The sequence below is a fragment of the Ruditapes philippinarum genome, unplaced genomic scaffold (assembly GCF_026571515.1).
Source record: "Ruditapes philippinarum isolate M1 unplaced genomic scaffold, ASM2657151v2 ctg299_1_1_1_1, whole genome shotgun sequence".
NCBI lineage: Eukaryota > Metazoa > Mollusca > Bivalvia > Venerida > Veneridae > Ruditapes > Ruditapes philippinarum.
In genome coordinates this window covers 159,155-179,341 of record NW_026858411.1, presented here as the reverse complement: position 1 = coordinate 179,341, position 20,187 = coordinate 159,155, and the positions used below count along the sequence as shown (strand labels likewise).

The following is a 20,187-nucleotide window of genomic DNA, read 5'->3' as shown; positions in this document are numbered from 1 at the left end:
TAAAAATAAAATAAAAACTTCTGTGTAATTGTAATGTTAAATGAACTATTGTTAATTTTGTTTGTATGCAGTTGTTTAGAATTCGTAATATATACTAACATCTTCAATGTCTTTATATATTTCTTCGAATATACAAAGTCTTAAAGTTTCGGTAAAGTGTATTTAAATCAATTTTGTTTTGTTCTGAAGTTTTGATACAAAATAAAGAAATGAAAACTTCTGTGAAATTTTAAAAGGTTGTTAAATGTTCTCGGGTTTTATATTTACCTTTGTGTGCTTGTTTACTTTATGAACGTAATTGTCTACAATTTCAATTACTCTTTTAATTACTATCTCTTATTCAAGTCACAATTTGTAAACAAGTTTAATCTCGATGGACAGTATCAAAAGTTAATTAATTCAAAAGCATGAAACTCATCTTGATACAATTAATTATCAAACCGTTTGCATTAACACGTTATCAAATTAACATGAAAAATCATGTCTTCAAGGTCGTTCTTGGGATTCCTATAATAATATAATCGAAGATCATCATAATTTTCCCGCATTCTCCTCAGCAAGACTTCATTTGATATTGATAAGCTATTCACTTATTTCATAATTGAATGTATTTAAACTTTTATTTATGTTGGTTTCCGAATGGATAATTGGATAAAAGTGTTGATTAAATCAAACTTGGGCATTGAATTCTTTTTTTTATTTTTAACTAGTTTGCAAGCACAACGCGGACATGCAATTTTCTTTTCGTCCGCACAACTGCTTTTCACTTTCAGGTCAGTTTGTACTGTACAACTATACAAGTTTGAATTACGTTTTGTACATTTTTTATAAATAAATTGATACCTTTTGTTTATCACTTTATCTATCATTTGAAACACAATGACAGCGTACTTATCTATAAACTCAGTTTGATTTCCTATAACATTTATTTTATCTTAGACGATATAACAATTGCCCATGTCAAACGTTCTTTTTCATTACGAAAATATCTTGAACAATGTATATACAGAATTTTCGTTTAACTGTATAATTATTGTAGTTCGAATTCCGTCCACTATATATGTTAGATGTAGATCGACATACAGATACAAATATAACCCAACAGCACGTTTCGTTTCCTTGGACTGATGTTATAAGCACAAATAATTGTACATAATTCTACATGGTATGTTATATGAAATTGATAGTTTAGATATTATTTTTATACTTCAACAGACCGCAATGGCCAATGACTTTCTTGTCTCAAAATGGAAAATGTGGTTTTCCTGGTTTGATCATAACAAGGATGGCAAAGTTTGTACTGCAGATTTAGAGACATCAAGGTATGTAGCAAAAATACTGACAGCCTATTTCATTTTGACCGTTTTAAATGTTTTACAGCTACTTACAGTATGACTTTCTCAAGTCCAAAAGTGTTAGTTTATACAAATTTATTTTAGTTCGATTGTGTTGGAAGCTATAAGCATTTTGAAACATTCTCGAATCCGTTCCTGGAACCAACCAGTAATAAGCAATGAATTGTGTTGAAAATAACTAAGAAGTAAAATGATATGCCTGTAATTATTTCAATTGAAATATGAAGTTTATAAATATATTCATTATGAATTTATTCTTATACGTATCCTATTAAAACCAACTAAAAATACCTATTTTATAATATGTAGATATTGTGAATATTGCAAATGATATTTCAGAAATAGATTCGCTACCCTTCACCATTTTAATGCCGAGCAAAAGAAGACTGCAATGGATACATACACCAAATGGTGGAGTGAGTATCTGATGTGGGGACAGTCAGAAATCACGGAATCCGAATTTGTTGAGTACCAGAGAAAGGCATATGAGTCAGATAAAGAGATGTTTGTCAAAAGAATGTGGAAAAACGAGGAACTTGTGTGTAACTTAATGGACACAGACGGTGATGGTATGATAACAGAAGAAGATCACATTGTCATGTTTAAATCGACTGAGCATAACGATGAGACCGTTGACCGGAGATGGTTTCAAGCTTACAATCCTGTTAATGGAAAAGTTCCGGTCAAAACGGTGGTGGAATTATGGTCACGCCTCCTCACAGACGAAGATAGTTCCAAACCAGATTTATTAGTACAATTATTTCAAACTGACACTTAGGAACTTCATTGCTAGCGTATTGTTTGATATACAATATGATGTTCGAAACATTAAGTACTCTAATCGGCTGATCATTAGTGACATATTTGGAAATAATACATGCTTTATATGATTATGAAATAAAGTCGATAAAATACTTTTCATTTGATTCGATTTTCTTTTGTAATAAAGGACGTTTATTCTACAATGGCCATTTTTTACCATGATTTTATCAATGATATGTACTTATAGTCACGAATATGATCGATATGTTTTATATTATTATTAATTGCTAGGAATACAAATGTATGTATACTTTGATGCAATAAATATTGATTTGAATTTAATTTCAATGTTTTTGATCTACTTTTTATTAAAAGGAATACGGAAGTTTTATTCTTAGAGCTAAGCCGCAGAAATGATGAATGCTATGAAAGCTTGCATAATAAAGAACGTGTTAACGTCTGTTTCACTTTATTTCCCAAGAAGAAACCTTTTATATCCTAAAATGGATAATTTTCAATACAAAGAAATTTATTTGTTTCAACGTTTATGCCATAGATCGAATATGTAACATGTTAGTTTCATATCTGACATTGCATTTGGCATTTATCTATAGTAAAACAATACATTCGTTTGAATTGTTGTTTTTCCATTTTGTATCGAAACGAATATATCACATATGTCAAGTGTGGAAACTTACATTAAGCAAAACCTTTTTCCACTTGACACTGTAATCTTTACAACAGCTTGGAATTCAAATATTTTTACTGAAATCTAGAAAACGGGAGAATACTTAATAGCAGTAAAAACAAAGTCAAAAGTGAAACTTGGAAATCAAAACAATTTTCACGCCCCTACCCCAGTTAACAGCAGGAATGGATTTTGACAACTGTGAAAATTTTCCACGAACTTCACATCTGTGTCTTATGTTATTCTGCTCCTTTGAGTATCTTATTATAATTAAATACTGCTTAAGCCGGTGCTAGGGGACGTGAGAGATGTTGCACTTCTCATTTTCAATCATAAACAGATTGATTAAAAAAAGCGTGTCTGCAATTTCCATTTTGATACTATGTTTTCATTGTTCTCGGGAGATTTTTTTCCAAATTTATATATTAAAGATACACGCTTTAGTGGTTTAAGACTTGATTTTCACAGAGCTTCTAGCTATAATTTTAGTTAAAACCCTTACCAAAGGAAAACCTGTGAAAAGATACAGATGGCTAAAGTAGATCATGATGGTACTAATGTTGCTTCTGTGCGGATAAATCAATATAAATTCAATATAGTTCTAGACATGAAAATACATCCGCAAAGCTGACAAATAACTTTGAATTGTGACTAGCAACAAACAATAAAGAGAATAGAATGCAGCTTGCAGCTGTTAGAATGTTAGAATAATTTACATATCAAGATAAATCAACGTAAAACAACGAAAGACACATCATTTCAGAGTTTACTTTCCTTTTTTTCATTTATAAAGTAGTAAAATGACATGTGCAAGTGTGGATTATTTATTATACATTCATAAGTGAAGTAGAAATAATGAAAATAATCTTGAAATAGTGAGATACCTCGAAAACTATCTCTCATGCCTATAAACTTTACAGCTGCCACACCAGGGTCGACATTTTGTGTTGTAAAGTATTAAAATTTCTAAAAGGGGAAATCCTTCAGAAACAGCAAAATGAAGTAAATAAAAAGGTTCGGTTTGATTATGTTTGCTCATGAAAAATAATATAATAAAACACTACCTTATATATATTTATATAGATTTTCTATCTGTTTCTGAAGAAAAATAATCCACAGTTGCAGAGTAACATACGAAAATATATTTCAATCGGTAAATCTTGATAGGAATCAATACGACAGGAAAAAGGAAATCCATTTATTATTACTCATTCTAAGCAAGAAAGACTCATTTGCTTTTAAGTTTTAATATTTTTTTTAATACAGATGAAAGAAACTTATCTGAATTAAACTGCTTTAAATTAACGGAAGATCAAAAGTATTGGTTAGAAAATTTAATTATCAAATAAATGGCACATCTACCAGTAAATAAATATCTACATATTGCATCAAAACGTGACTTAATTGGAAAACAAACAAACATATCTTAACTAATTTATATCCTACATGAAATATGCTGCATATATAGACGGAAAGTATAAGCTTATTACAGAGCTAGTTTACAGGAAAATCACTGTCATGCATATTATACTGTACAGTACGATTTATTTTTTTATTGGCTTTAAGTTTAAATGGTAAGTAATTTTTTCGTAAAATACTCTTGAAAGCTTATAAGTACTTTATTTGTCAAACTATTACAAGTTTTAAAATCTTAGGACTAATTCCTTTATATACAAATATGTAAATATTTTTAAATGAATGTTTCAAAATATGCTGCAAATTATAAGAGTACATGTATTATTTTTATTATTTTCCCTTCCTTAATACGTATTACCATTTAATTTTTGACGGAAGATACGATATATTTAACATATTTTACAAACATTTTATATGGACTGTTTTCAACTAATTGAATTCCATTTTCGCCAAATGCTTTACGCATAATTTCACACGTATTTTGATTATTATCTAAGACATTGTGAAGTTCTGAAGTACTTAACCTTAATCCTTTCACATTTTCATTTCTCAATTGTAACAGAGGAAGCTGCTTCTATGCCCGGAACAAATTCTAACAAGGTAATTGTATATTTTTATTTGTTCACGAAGACATATTGTTTCCTTCCCAATACTACTTCGCCATTATTGAGACAAAATCACTGTAAAATGATTGTATGATTGTGACAGTACTTTTGTTATTGTAACTAACATTTGAATCAGCACAATTAGATAAATATGGTTAATATCATTTTTATTAATCAAAATATGTAGATCAGGATTTAAAATTAGATAAGAATAAAAGCATGATAAAATATCTATATGAAAACTTATAAGATAATAAGCAAAACCTATAAGATAATTATGACTTGAATTTTTTTAAAAGAATTCAGTTATAGGTACTTCCACTTTCATCACTAAGTAGGAATTCATTGAAACCGTTTTTCGTAGAATATAACGATTCTTCCGAGCTGTTTTATTTGGAGACCATACTGAGCTCGCGGTCGTGAATGTGTCAAACACCATATTTGCTTTCATCTAAGCAATATCACACTTGTCTGTGATATGCAGGCTTCATAACCTCAGATCCCCTTTCAAAATTCCATTTTATTTAGTTCCGCTCATTGTTTTACATATTTGTTTTTAATGGCGGTTTTTAATTGGGGGCCATACGCAGCTTTTTTATGGAATGGCTCTACTGTGTCACATTGTATGTTCTATGATAGCCGATGTATGAACACATCTGCGGATGTTTCTAAATTCAAAATTTAACAATTTTCGTGTTTTAATGTTGAATTCTGCTTCAGCCGGTGCTAGTGGGCGTGGACGGTAGTGCACACGTGGCAGTACCGTCCATGAACAGGCTCAATCAAACCGAGCCTGCAACATTTCAATTTTGCCGTGATGAGCTTTCATTAGGGATTCCGTTTTTCTCTATTTTAACATTTAATAGCTGTAAGTTTTTGTAATATATCATCATATAATAATATATTTATCAATATGATATCATAATATACATGTAGTCCTCTCAATACAAAGTCGAATTATGAAACATGGGACAGATTTTAAATGAAGGTAAGTTTTGCAATTTGTAGTATTTTTCTAGTAAATGTGAACGATATAATGACGTAGGTTCATTAACTATCCACATCTCTAATTCTATAGAAAATCCATTTAAGTTAAAGTTCATATTTTTTTTATAAATAATCATTTTTTGAGAAAGCAACAAATTGGAACTTTATAACAACCAATTACCTGAACTATTCTAAGTATTTTGAGACTTTTGAACAGACAAAGCGGCCACTATACTTTTGGCACAACTTTATTGTATTTGTAGCGAGTTCTCGTTGTTAAATCCATCGGCATCATACGATGATACGAGATAAGTTATTTTTCTGGAAAAAAAACAACAAATAAACAATATTTGCTAAAGTTACCGAATATGTCTAATTTTAACTCTTAAAACACTTACTAAGTTATACAAATTGTCTGCGTTTAAATATACGAGTCAAATTGTATTTCCATTTCAGGCTTTGGATTTTCTAGTATCTAAATGGAAATTATGGTACTCGTGGTTTGATATTAATGAAGATGGTAAAGTCGACTTTGGCGATGGCGATCTGCAAAGGTTATTTCACAGTTATTATAATCTTTAAATAAATAAATTTTAAAGAAAATAAACTTTCGAGTAGCTAGGATACTGCAAATTATCAGATTTTTTTGGTTGATTGTTTGTTCCTTTTCTTTCTTTTGAAATACAAACTTGCATAAAAGTATGTTTCGCAAATTTGATCTCATTAAATGATATTATTCGTGATTTATCTAATCAAATAAAAAATTGAATAAGATCGATTTTTCGTCATTATTTTTTATTTCATGATTAGGGGAACAAACAAATATACAAAAGCCGGTCAGTTATTTATTTCATTATCAGGGAGAATTTCTTAACCAATATACAAAAGCAAATATTTTATTTAAATACATGTAATATAAATACGAAAAACACTTTTAAATATACAAAGGCGTGGGTTTTATTCGATTATCTGAAATACATTATAATACGATAAAACTGAAGTACGTGTTTTATTCATGATATTAATGAAGAATAAATGCACCTTTAAAGACGATATACCCAATCGTGTTTTTTCTCTCAAGTATTGACAATAAACACTTGTAATAACACTACAAAGATTATAAGTGAATGACTTAACTGTGATTTATTCAATATGTAGATAATTTCACACACGACACGTTGCTTTCTCCTCCCAAACAGGTCTAGGTTTATTACCTTAAATCATCTAGGTGATGACGAAAAAAAGACACTTCTGAATCAGTTTGGAAAATGGTGGACTGAATGTCTTCTCTTTGGAAAATCTGAACTGACAGAATCTGATTTCATAGAGCTGATGAGCAACAAATGGAAGACAAATAAAAATGTGTTTGTAAAGATGATGTATACGTGCCATGATATGATTGGTAACATTGTTGATACTAACAATGATGGAAGTATCACAAAGGAAGAATTCAGTGTCATTTTGAAGTCTGGCGGTCACAACAACAACCCAATGGATGAAAAATTCTTCGAGGACTACCATCCAATTGACGGCAAGGTTCCAATAAGGGTGATGGCTGATTCATGGGTAACACTTTTGACGTGCGAGGACAGCACTAAACCGGATCTCGTTAAATCTGCGATTGAATTCGGAGTCTAAGTTCCGGAAGGTGAAAAAGCCAGCGAATAATTATAATTAATTTAAAAGTGGATCTTTTTTTCTAAATTTCTAAAACAAGGACACCAAGATACCTTCTTAAAATTGAATCACTTATCATTGCGAACTATCAATAGTTGCAAGTACATGTAAAACAATGGAATGTTAAGTCAATGAAGGTGAATGATACCAATAAAAATAATAAACACATTATATTTAAGCTCCGTAGCTTATTGATTATATCGTTATCAGTTTGATAGTTTTTTTGTTTTAGTTTTCCAAAATTCACGAAGACACTGATTTCATAAAATGTTTAATGCTGTTCAAATATGGAACCAAAATAAAGTTTGCCAGACTTTTCACTTTTGCCACTCGAAATTTATGTACTATGTTCTTTGCTCATATGTTATAAAACAATTCTTTATTTTGTTTGCTACAAACGATATCTGGATTGAATTACATGGTGTACAGCATTTTTTAACTTCCAACAATGTTCAGCTTAAACAGCAATGCCGGTTTCTTTATTAAAACGTCGACTCTTTTTAGGATTGAACACAGAAACCTCAGTTTCAATGCAGTTGAAGTAATACTAGCCTGATTTGAATCCTTATAAGCAGAAGTAGTACATAAACATATTAGCATAATAAATCAGATACTAGTATCACATTATGTTTAAATATACTGTTTGCTTAGAATAGCTTTTTCAGTCATATTGAAACAAAAATTATAAAACGATGATGAACGTAGCCCTTATGTAAGTTAATAGGTTACAAATATGTAATGAAAGTATAAATATATGTAGCCATAAATTTTGTATGCTGATCACAAAGAAGTGAGATCGATCTGAGATCTTATGGAATAAATTTCATTAATGGCTGCAGAAAGCCATGTTATTACATTCACTTTTTGAAAATTGCAATGCCCGTGGAAACGATACAGTTCTTCAAGTATTTTTAATTTGAATAATATTGGAATATCCTGCTCAGTTTTAGCACTTTAATATCAGTAACTTGTGAAATTTATGTGAAATTTCTGTATATAATCTTAATTTACGACAAAACTTCAATATGAATATCTCATTCACTATATATTTTAGTGTTTCAAAACAATATTATTGTTCTCAGTATTTGTATTTAAATGTTTGTTCTTTTAAACAAATCATGTAACTAAATAAAACATAAAGCATATTTAAAATAAAACAAAACACAATACAATTATAGCAAAACAAACGAAGCAATTAAGGTAATTTTATGTAGGTGATGGTAGTTGAATAAAATGTGATTCTCGAAATAGAAATATCGAAATTCCTTCAAGTTAGTTATCAAAGGCATGTCAAATAAGTCTTTGTCGAAATTACACGTACCATATTCAATGACACAAAATATCTTTAAAGATATAACTATATCACCGCCCCTGTGTTCTCTTCCAGTGTCTACTGGGTGCTCTGCTGGTGCGGCTAGATTGTGTCGGGATATGCGTTCTGTGAACGTTGCCTTGCCTTGTTGATTTGTATTCTCATTTGTCACACATTCGTTCCGAGACATTTACATGCTTAGTGTTATCGAACTTTCCAGAGCTTCTGGTTATCATTTTATGTTTATATCTGTATCATGGTACATAATTATAAACGGAAAATTTGTCCCTCTATTGCCAAGTGGCTTCAAGTCTCTGCTCTTAACCGCTGTGTGTTTAGATTGGATTCTGTCATCAGATGAAGCTTTCTTGCTAGTTAACTTTAACCCATGTGCCCGCTCATGTCTGAAACAATGCACGAAGAGAAACATGAGGTTCTCTCCATCAGTAAAGCTGAAAACTTGCCATTTACATTTACAGGGCCGGAATGAATTACAATATATCCATCAAACACACTAACACAATATAAAAATGGAAATACAGACGGCCAGCTGAGAAATAAATTATAATCATTGCAAGTTTCAACTACGTAAAACTCGTGAAAACCGTACAGCTGTAAGAATAATTAACATATTAAGGCATCAAAGATGTCGATCTCATTAAAATCAGCTTATCGTAAAGGTCAATTTACTGTTTCCTTTGAAGGGTTATGACAGTTACAATATTTTTTAAAATAAGATTATATCTAAAGTCCAACAATTAACGATATATTTGATCATTTATATTTGATCATTCCTTAAACAGTCACAACTCACGAAATCCGAATTTGCTCAGTACCAGAGAAAGGCACCTGAGTCAACTAAAGAAATGTTTATCAAAAGAATGTCGGAAAACGAGAATCTTGTATGTAATTTAATTGACGCTGATGTAGATGGTGTGATATCAAATAATGATCATATAGATTTGTTTGAATCGACAGAATGTTGACTGTAAATGGTTTAATGGGTTTTAAGATGTATGACTAGGGAAGCCAGTTCAAACAGTTTACTGCAATGTCGGCCTATCAAAACATACTTATCTAATGACATCGCACAAGCACGAGGACATTATGACAACACCGGTTCTTTATACTATATATTGCAATATACATTTGTCAAGAACCATTTTGTTTTAAATGATATAGTATAGGACATGACATGAAAATACAACCGAACATCTGTCTGACAAATAACTTTGAATTGTGACTAGAAACAAACAATGAAGAGAATAGAATGCAGCTTGCAGCTGTTAGAATAAGTTACTTATCAAGATAAAATCAACGTAAAACAACGAAGGACACATCATTTCAAAGCTTATTTTACTTCTTTGTCATTTATAAAGTAGTAAAATGACAGGTGCAAGTGTAGATTATATACATGTATTATACATTCATAAGTGAAGCAGAAATAATGAAAAAAAATCTTGAAATGGTGAGATCCCCCTAAACAAATAAAAACCACATTTGTTATGAAAATTGCATACTCGGTTTGATTAAACCCGTTCATTAGAGGTAACGTGAAAGTGCTACATCTCTCACGTTCCCTAGCACCGGCTTAAGCATTATTTAATCATAAAAGAATACTCGAAGGAGCAGAATAACATATGACACAGATGTGAAGTTCGTGAAGATTATTCACAGTTGTCACAAATTCATTACAGCTGCCATACGACATTCGATATTGGGTGTTGTAAAGTATTAAAATTTCCAAAAGGGGAAATCGCTAAGAAACATTTAAACAGCAAAATAAAGTAAATAAAAAGGTTCGGTTTGATTATGTCTGCTCATGAAAAATAATATATTAAAACACTACCTTATATATACAATACATTATTCTCTATCTGTTTCTGAAGGAAATAATCCACAGCTGCAGAGTAACATACGAAAATATATATGAATCGGTAAATCTTGATAGGAATCAATACGACAGGAAGGAAATCTATTTATTAATACTCATTCTAAACATGAAAGCCGAATTTGCTTTAAAGTTTTAATATTTCTTCAATAAAGATGAAAGGAACTTATTTGAATTAAACTTCTTTAAACTAACGGAAGATCAAAAGTATCGATTAAAATGTATTTATCCAGTAAATGCCACATCTACCGGTAAATAAATATTACATATTGCATCAAAAGGTGACTAAATTGGAAAACAAAGAAACATGTCTTAACTAATTAAAATCCAACATAAAATATGCTGTATATATAGACAGAAAATATAAGCTCGTTACAGAGCTAGTTTACACTTGTGTTAATTATTTAGGAGGAAAATCACTGTCATGCAGATTATACTGTACAGTACGATTTATCTTTTCTTGGCTTTAAACTTAAATGGTAAGTAATTGTTTCGTAAAATATTCGTAAAAGCTTATGTTGTTTTCACAGTATACCATTGTAACGCAAGTACTTTTTTGTCAAGCTTTTACAAGTTTTAAAATCTTCAGACTAATTCTTTTACATACAACTATGTAAATATTTTTTAAATGAATGTTTCAAAATATGCTGCAAATAAATTTACTATAAGAGTCTTCTTTCCTTCCTGTTTTTATACGTTTTCATTTTTTGACGGGAGATAATTTTTGTATATTTTACACAATTTATCATACTGTCTGTTTCTCAAGGGAAGTGAATTTCATTTCTACTAATTGCCTTCGGCAACTAGCATATTATTTCACATGCATTTTTATTGTTATTCATAACGTTGTAAATATGCTACAAATAATTTTAGATCTTAAGATTAATACTTTTATGTTTTTATGTACAAATATGTTAATAATTTTTTAAATAAATGTTTCAAATATGTTGCAAATTAATTTACAAAAGGAGTCTTCTTTTTTATTTTATTTCCTTTTTAAGTTTTTTTTTATTTCTATAATTGTTTTTGACGGGAGATCATTACATTTGATATATTTTACACAAGTTTTACATGGACTGTTTTTCAAACGAATTTAATTTCATTTTCACCAAATGCTTTACGCACATTTTTATCTTAATTATTATCTAAGTACTGAAGTACTTAACTATAATTCTCTCACTTTTTCATTTCTCAATTGTAACAGATGAAGTTGCTTCCAAGCCAGGAAAAATGTCTAACAAGGTAATTGTATATTATTCTTTGTTCAGAAGACATATTGTTTCCTTGCCATTATTGAGACAAAATCAGTGTAAAATGTTTGTGTGACTGTGACAGAACTTTTGTTATTGTAACTAACATTCGAATCAGCACAATTAGATAAATATGCTTACCATCTATAAGGTGTCACATATTTTTACTAATCATTACATTCTCATATGTAAAATATGTACGAAATCAGGTTGGTTCCATCTTAAGTATAATAAGTTTCATTTGGATGTCCACACATAACACGTAACACGAATCCGGTGATACATTACCTGGCAAAATGCCGTTTGGCTTGAAATGACAACTATCGCGACTCTTGACAATAAACATGACAATATTCACAAATGCTTGATACGAAACATGGCCCTAAAAGCGACACTTGATGCCATAAATGACAATTACCGCGATGCTTGACAATAAACATTACAATTTTCGCAATGCTTGATACAATATATGACATAATTTTGCGATGCAGAATACAACTCATGATAATTTTCGCGATGCTTGATGCAATACATGATAATTATAGCGATGTTTGATACGGTACATGACGATACAACACGTGACAATTTTCGCGAAACTTGATATTATACATGAGATTTATAGCGACGCTTGATGCAATTCATGGCAAATTTCGCGATGCATGATAAAATGCATGATAATTATATAGACGATTGATACAATACATGATAATTATAGCGATGCTTAATACAATTCATGATAATTTTCGCGATGCTTGATACAATACATGATAATTATAGTGATGCTTGATACAATACATGCCAATTTCACGATGCTTGATACGACGCATGACAACTATATCGCGAAGCTTGACAATGTACATGCACATGGCAATTTTTGCAATGCTTGATACGATACATGCTTATTATTGCGACGCTTGAGACGATTTATGACAGATGTATCTCTATTCATGTATTTCAGTTAAGAATTTAATCAAAATATAAAGATCAGGATTGAAAATTGGATAAGAATAAAAGAAAACAGCATGATAAAATTTCTAAAAAAAGCCTAAGATGCTAAACCTAAAAAGTTGTTAACGACTTGAAATTCTTTAAAAGAATTCAGTTATAGATATTTCCGCATTCATCACAAAGAAGGAATTCATTGACATATTTCTATCAATATATAACGATTCTTCCGAGCTGTATTGTTTGGAGACCATATTGAGCTCGCGGTCGTGAATGTATCAAACACCTTATTCGCTTCTATCTGAGCAACATACCATAACAGTTAATAGCAGGTAGCTTTTGTTGTTAGTCATCAAAATTATCAATATAATATAATAATTAATATGTACTTCTTTCATTATGAAACCTGGGAAACGATTTTAAATTAAGGTAAGTTTTGCAATTTCTTTATTTCTAGTACATGTAAATGATATAATGACGTAAGTTCATTAACTATCCATATCTATAATTCTATTGAAATGGATTAAAGTTAAAGAATATATTTTTTATAAATAATCATTTTTTGAGAAAGCAACAAATTGGAACTTTATAACAACCAATTACCTGAACTATTCTAAGTATTTTGAGACTTTTGAACAGACAAAGCGTACACTATACTTTTGGCACAACCTTATTGTATTTGTTGCTAGTTCTCGTTGTCAAATCCATCGGCATCATACTATGATACGAGATACGTTATTTTCTGTAAAAAACAATATTTGCTAAGCCTAGTTTTTACTCTTAAAACACTAAGTTATACAAATTGCTTGCGTGTAAATATACGAGTCAAACTGTATTTTAATTTCAGGCGTTAGATTTTCTAGTATCTAAATGGAAATTATTGTACACGTGGTTTGATATTAATGAGGATGGTAAAGTCGACTTTAGCGATGGCGATCTGCAAAGGTTATTTCACAGTTATTATATTCTTTTTACCAAAGCACATAAACTTTCTAGTAGCTAGGATACTGGAAACTATGAGATTTTTAGATGATTGTTTATTCTTTTTCTTTCTATTGCATAAAAGTGTGTTTTGCAAATTCGATCTCATTAAATGTTATTATTCGTGACTTATCTTAAATCTTATATCTTATTATTAAATCGAGTAGTATGGAATTTGTGTAGTTTTATGTCATGATAAGGGGAACAATCAATTATATTTAAAATTCTAAACAAATACATGTATACAAAAAGAAAGATTTTATTATTATAATGAAATAAAGACGAAAAACACATTTAAGTATACAAAAGCGTGGGTTTTATTCGGTTTTCTGGAAAACATTTTAAATTAATACGATGAAATGTAAGTGCGTGTTTTATTCATATTAATAAAGAATAAATGTACCTACAAATACAATATACTCAAGCATGGGAATTTCTAAATATTGGGAATAAACAAATGTAATAACACTACAACGAGTGAAGGGTTTATCGTATTCTTATAATTGTGATTTATTTAGTATGTAGATCATTTCAAACATGACATGTTTTGTTTTCTTCTCCCAAAACAGGTCAAGGTTTAGCAACTTAAATCATCTAAGTGATGCCGAAAAAAAGACAATTCTGAATCAGTTTGGAAAATGGTGGACTGAATGTGTTCTCTTTGGAAAATCTGAACTGACCGAATCTGATTTCATAGAGGGGATGAGCAACAAATGGGAGACAGATAAAAAGGTGTTTAGAAAGATGATGTATACGTGCAATAATATGATTGGTAACATTGTTGATACTAACAATGATGGAAGTATCACAAAGGAAGAATTTGAGGTCATTTTGAAGACTGGCGGTCACAATAACAGCCCATTGGATGAAAAGTTCTTCGAGGACTACCATCCAATTGACGACAAGGTTCCAATATCGGTGATGACTGATTCATGGGTAACACTTTTGACGTTGGAGGACAGCACTAAACCGGATCTCGTTAAATCTGCGATTGAATTCGGAGTCTAATGATCCGGAAGCTGAAAAATAAGAAGCGAATAATTATAATTAAGTTAAATGTGGATCGAGTTTTCTCAATTTCTAAAACAAGGACACCAAGATACCTTCTTAAAGTTGAAACACTTATCATTGTGAACTTATCAATAGTTGCAAGTACATGTAAAACAATGTTAAGTCAATGAAGGTAAATGATACCAACAAAAATAATAAACACATTATATTTAAGCTCAGTAACTTATTGATTATATCGTTATCAGTTTGATAGTTTCTTTTTTCATTTTTTTTCCATAACTCACGAAGACACTGATTTCATGAAATATTTAATGCTGTTCGAATATGGAACCAAAATAAAGTTTGCCAGACATTTCACTTTTGCCACTCGAAATTTATGTACTATGTTCTGTGCTCATTTGTTATAAAACAATTCCTTATTTTGCTACAAACAATATCTGGATTGAATAACATGGAATGCAGCATTTTTTTACTTGCAACCATGTTTGACTAAAATTGTAATGCCGATTTTTTTATTAAAAAGTTGACTCTTTTTAGGTTTGAACACAGACACCTTAGTTTCAATGCAATTATAGATATTCCAGCCTATTTGAATTACCTTCTAAGCAGACATAGTACATGAACATATTAGCATAATTATTCTAAGAATACTGTTTGATAAGAATAGCTTGTTCAGTCATATTGAAACAAAAACATCATTTGCACGAGTCATGTGCTTTGGAATATGTGTGATGTTGGTTAGATGTGGGTTTCATCTTGTATGATGTTAGTTTTATTTACAACTTATATCGGTTGATTTATATATCTACTGGTTTTAATTGCATGTGATTTGGTTTAGCTCATATTGGTTATATCATGTCTCAAATGGTCTGGATTATATCGTGTCTCGTGTATGTCAGTCAATGCCTTATTTGTTGGCTCATGTCTCATGTCATTTGCATTACATCATACGTTGTTTTATGTTGTAAATGGACAAATTATATATATAATTTTGAATAGTTATCACCAACGCAACAATTATAAAATGCAGCAACTTTAATTAACAAAAGAACTTAAAAAAGTCAGTGACATAGTAGTGTGCCAATTTCAATCTCTGAACATGTTGAACAAACTTAAATGAGTTTATATTTCCTACTAATCGAATAAACATTACCGCCCTATTAAACATTTACGACTATTGTGTGAGTAAACAATATCTACAATGTGCTAAAATAAGATTTGCTTATCATGTCGTATGCCGTCAGATATGAATAGTATAAACCAAATACTGCATATCGCATTACCAATATATTTTCATGTTTCAAAACATTGTAATTGTTCTCAGTACTCGGAATTAAATGATTTTTTCTTATGACGTTTTCAACCACATCATGAAACCGAATAAAACATAATGCATACTAAGAATAGAAACAATTATACAATTATAGTAAAAACAAACATACAGACACATTCATCTTATTTTTCATAGGTGACGGCAGTTGAATAAAATCTGATACTCGAAATATGAATATCAAAATTCCTACAAGTTAGTTAACAAAGACATGTCACAATGAGTCTTTGTCGAAACTACACGTACCGTATTCAATGACACAAACGTATCATTCATGATAGTTTTAACATTTTGACTCGTGTTACATATTCGTTCCGTGACATTTACGGTTAAACATGCTTTAGGGTAATCAAACCTTCCAGAGCTTCTGTTTCTCATTTTAAGTTTATATCTTTATCATGGGACAAAATATAAACGGATAATATATCGCTCTTTTTCCAAATGGCTTCAAGTCTCTGCTTCTAACCGTTCTGTGTTTGAATTGGATTCTGTCATCAGATGACGCTTTCTTGCTACTTAACATTAACTAATGTGCCCGTCTATGTCTGAAATAATGCACGTAGGAACACACGAGGTTCTCTACGCCAGTAAAGCTGAAAACTGTACATATGACATTTACAGAGCCGTTATAACTTACATTGTGTTCATCAAACACACTTAACAATATAAAAATTGAAATACAAAGGACCAGCTGAGAAATAAATTATAATTATTGCTAGTTCGAACTACGTTAAACTCATAAAGACCATACAGCTGTAAGAATATTTAACATATTAAGGCAAGCCTTATGTAATTCTCATTAAAATCAGTTTATCGTAAAGGTCCATTTACTCTGTCATTCGAAGGGTTATGTCAGTAACAATATACTTTTAAATAAGAGTATAACTATAGTCCAACAATTAACGATATATTTGATCATTTAGGCCCATTTTACTTCTACATGTATTTTCATTCCAAAAGCAGTCACATCTCATGAAATCCTAATTTGTTGGGTACCTGAGAAAGGCATATGACTCAGTTAAAGAAATGTTTGTCAAAAGAATGAGGGAAAACGAGAAACTTGTATGTAATTTATTTGACTCTGACTGTAGATGGTATGATAACAGATGATATTTATATAGATTTGTTTGAATCGACTGAGTATTATGATGAGGATGTTTATTGTAGATGGTTTAATGCGTTTTAAGATGCGTGACTAGGGGAGCCAATTAAAACAGTTTAATGCTATAACGGCCTCGATAGTTTCATAATATACTAAAACTTAATTGACTGAGGACATCGCACGAGCACGAGGACAGCAATACAAAACTGGATTCTTCATACGGAAAACAAATAACGAAACATGTTTTACCATATATCTTCTGTAATATTACAATCTGGACTTGTATACATATTTTGCCAAAATGTATAATCCTTTTTGACAACAGTTTAACTTAATTTTTAACCTTCAGTTGCGTAGAAAGCTGGCAAACGATTATCTAATATTAAAGTGGAAGATTTGGTTTAAAGCCCTTGGAGCAAAAGATGGAGTTCTTACACGAAAGTTCGTGTCCAGGGAAAAGTAAGATTTTTTTAACATACCGATCTTCCAAAAGCATGCATGTGTGCAATATTTTCCTGGTCCTTTGATCCCAATAGCTATAATAGCTTAACTAGGTACTCGAGTCGTTTGAGATTAATATTTTTTTTAGATCAGTCTTGGTCCCATTTTTCTTCTTCACAGGTTTTTAAACTTTTTTTCACTTTCTCTAGCCAGAAATATTACAGTCTAAATTTTACTTCTTTTTTTCCAAATAAAAAAATGTTATTCAAAGTATATATAATATCCTTAAAACCATGACCAAATTAAAGACATGTTTCAAATAAACGCAAAATATTATTGTAAATTACAGAGAAAAATTTGTGCGCCTCCATCATTTTGGCAAGGAGAAGAAAAAAGACATCATCGGGAAATTGGACAAATGGTGGAATGTATTTATATTTCGTGGCAAACCAGGCCCTATCACAGAACAAGAGTTTGTTGAAAAACAAAGCGCCGATTACAAGAAAGACAAAGGGAAATACGCTAAAACGATTAAGGCACTATGCCAGAAGATTTATGTTACTATAGACATAAACAATGATGGCATGATAAATGTAGAAGAATTTTTAAACGGTTTAAGATAAGGTGGCTTTGAAAGAGTACAACTAAATAAAGATTTCTTCAACTCTTACGAACCAGAAAATGGAAATATTCCCATTAAAAAAATAGTAAATACATGGGTAACATTTCTAACATGCGAAAACAATTCGCAAAAGGATATTATCAAAGATGCATTTGAAGCAGGTGTCTTCTAAAGCTGATACATCCCTTTCATCACTGCCATGGTCCCATAAAAGCGACTGCACAACACACTGCTACAGACACAACAGTATGAATTATAGAAAAAAATAATTTTGAAATTAACTTTGATTGAATTATTTTAATTATTATTGGTTTGTTTGTGAAATAAATACATTTTGTACATTTTTAGTTCATCGTGTAACAATATCCAAATCTTTGAAGAAATATTCAAGACATTGGGTAAGGAAGGTTCTTCTATTGCATATTGTTAAGTCCGACATGGTTTTCGTTACCGCCCTATTAAACAGTCACAACTGTTGTGTGAGTAAACCGTATCTACAATGTGTTAAAAGCTGTATGTTTGGATTGGATTCTGTCATCAGATGAAGCTTTCTTGCATATCAGACTGGCGTTTCCGTGAGCTTTACCCAGGCCGGAAATTTCATCTGGCATGGGGGGTGCCAGATGATTCGCGTGCTGTACAATGGCACGCTTAGGATGACGTCATTTTACCGTTATGAATGAAGTTGTAAATCATACGCTGTTGTAAGAAAGTAGTTACGGTTGTAATGATATAAATTTCCATTGAAATTAAAAATAAAGAATTTATCTTAATCTTTATCAAGCCTCGTTACCGCACAAATGGCGGGTCACCTCGGGACGGATATTCCGATCCGAACCGCAAAATATGACTGATTTTATTATTCCTGCTACTAAACATTAACCCATGTGCCCGCTTATGTCTGAAATAAGCACGTATGAACACACGAGGTTCTCTCCACCAATAAAGCTGAAAACTGGCCATATTACATTTACAGAGCCGTTATAACTTACAATGTGTTCATCAAACACACTTACACAATATAAAAATTGAATACAAAGGACCAGCTGAGAAATAAATGATAATTATTGCTAGTCTGAACTAGGTAAAACTCATAAAGACCATACAGCTGTAAGGATAAAGGCACTATGCCAGAAGATTTATGATACTATAGACATTAACAGTGATGGCATGATAGATGAAGAAGATTTTTTAAACGGTTTAAGGTTAGGTGGCTTTGAAAGAGTACAACTAAATAAAGATTTCTTCAACTCTTACGAACCAGAAAATGGAAATATTCCTATTAAAAAAATAGTAGATACATGGGTAACATTTCTAACATGCGAAGACAATTCGCAAAAGGATATTATCAAAGATGCATTTGAAGCAGGTGTCTTCTAAAGCTGATACATCCCTTTCATCACTGCCATGGTCCCATAAAGGCGACTGCACAACACACTGCTACAGACACAACAGTATGAATTATAGAAAAAATAATTTTGAAATTAACTTTGATTGAATTATTTTAACTATTATTGGTTTGTTTGTGAAATAAATACATTTTTCTACATTTTTAGTTCATCGTGTAACAATATCCAAAACTTTGAAGAAATATTAAAGACATACAAGTTTCACAAAGGTTCATGAGTTACAATAACTTTTGAAAATAAATACATGGCACTGAGTTATCATTATATACTGGTTGTTAGAGTGTTAAATACTTTTTCAATAATGCACGAATTAGTGCTTAGAAAATATAAAATTTGATCATCTTTAAACTATACTTGTGCTTTGAATTTCACAAGCATCATTCGCATTTTAAAACGAAAAAAA

At 30.7% G+C, this 20,187-nt stretch overlaps 4 protein-coding genes across 5 annotated transcripts; all 4 read left to right on the top strand.

Moving 5' to 3' along the window:
- The first annotated feature begins 547 nt into the window (after positions 1 to 547).
- LOC132753125 (sarcoplasmic calcium-binding protein-like) lies at positions 548 to 2,276 on the top strand. Of its 2 annotated transcripts, none has more exons than XM_060743549.1 (3): positions 548 to 578; positions 1,217 to 1,322; positions 1,695 to 2,276. In XM_060743549.1, exons 2-3 carry the CDS (start codon positions 1,222 to 1,224, stop codon positions 2,131 to 2,133), a joined length of 540 nt encoding a protein of 179 aa, XP_060599532.1. In that variant the 5' UTR covers positions 548 to 578; positions 1,217 to 1,221; the 3' UTR covers positions 2,134 to 2,276. The 2 variants fall into 2 exon arrangements, with proteins under 2 accessions (XP_060599532.1, XP_060599531.1); XM_060743548.1 differs by lacking the exon at positions 548 to 578 and adding an exon at positions 650 to 773 and having other exon boundaries at positions 1,216 to 1,322.
- Positions 2,277 to 4,294: 2,018 nt separating this feature from the next.
- LOC132753115 (sarcoplasmic calcium-binding protein-like) lies at positions 4,295 to 7,453 on the top strand. Its single transcript, XM_060743540.1, has 4 exons — positions 4,295 to 4,379; positions 4,784 to 4,821; positions 6,270 to 6,367; positions 7,013 to 7,453. The coding sequence occupies exons 2-4, from the start codon at positions 4,798 to 4,800 to the stop codon at positions 7,449 to 7,451; spliced, it is 561 nt and encodes a 186-aa protein (XP_060599523.1). The 5' UTR covers positions 4,295 to 4,379; positions 4,784 to 4,797; the 3' UTR covers positions 7,452 to 7,453.
- Positions 7,454 to 10,713: 3,260 nt separating this feature from the next.
- On the top strand, positions 10,714 to 15,257 carry LOC132753114 (sarcoplasmic calcium-binding protein-like). Its single transcript, XM_060743539.1, has 4 exons — positions 10,714 to 11,172; positions 11,898 to 11,935; positions 13,736 to 13,833; positions 14,439 to 15,257. Exons 1-4 carry the CDS (start codon positions 11,118 to 11,120, stop codon positions 14,875 to 14,877), a joined length of 630 nt encoding a protein of 209 aa, XP_060599522.1. The 5' UTR covers positions 10,714 to 11,117; the 3' UTR covers positions 14,878 to 15,257.
- Positions 15,258 to 17,251: 1,994 nt separating this feature from the next.
- On the top strand, positions 17,252 to 19,755 carry LOC132753118 (sarcoplasmic calcium-binding protein-like). The gene is made up of 4 exons (XM_060743544.1): positions 17,252 to 17,272; positions 17,662 to 17,771; positions 18,103 to 18,346; positions 19,450 to 19,755. Exons 1-4 carry the CDS (start codon positions 17,252 to 17,254, stop codon positions 19,753 to 19,755), a joined length of 681 nt encoding a protein of 226 aa, XP_060599527.1.
- The last annotated feature ends 432 nt before the right edge of the window (positions 19,756 to 20,187 follow it).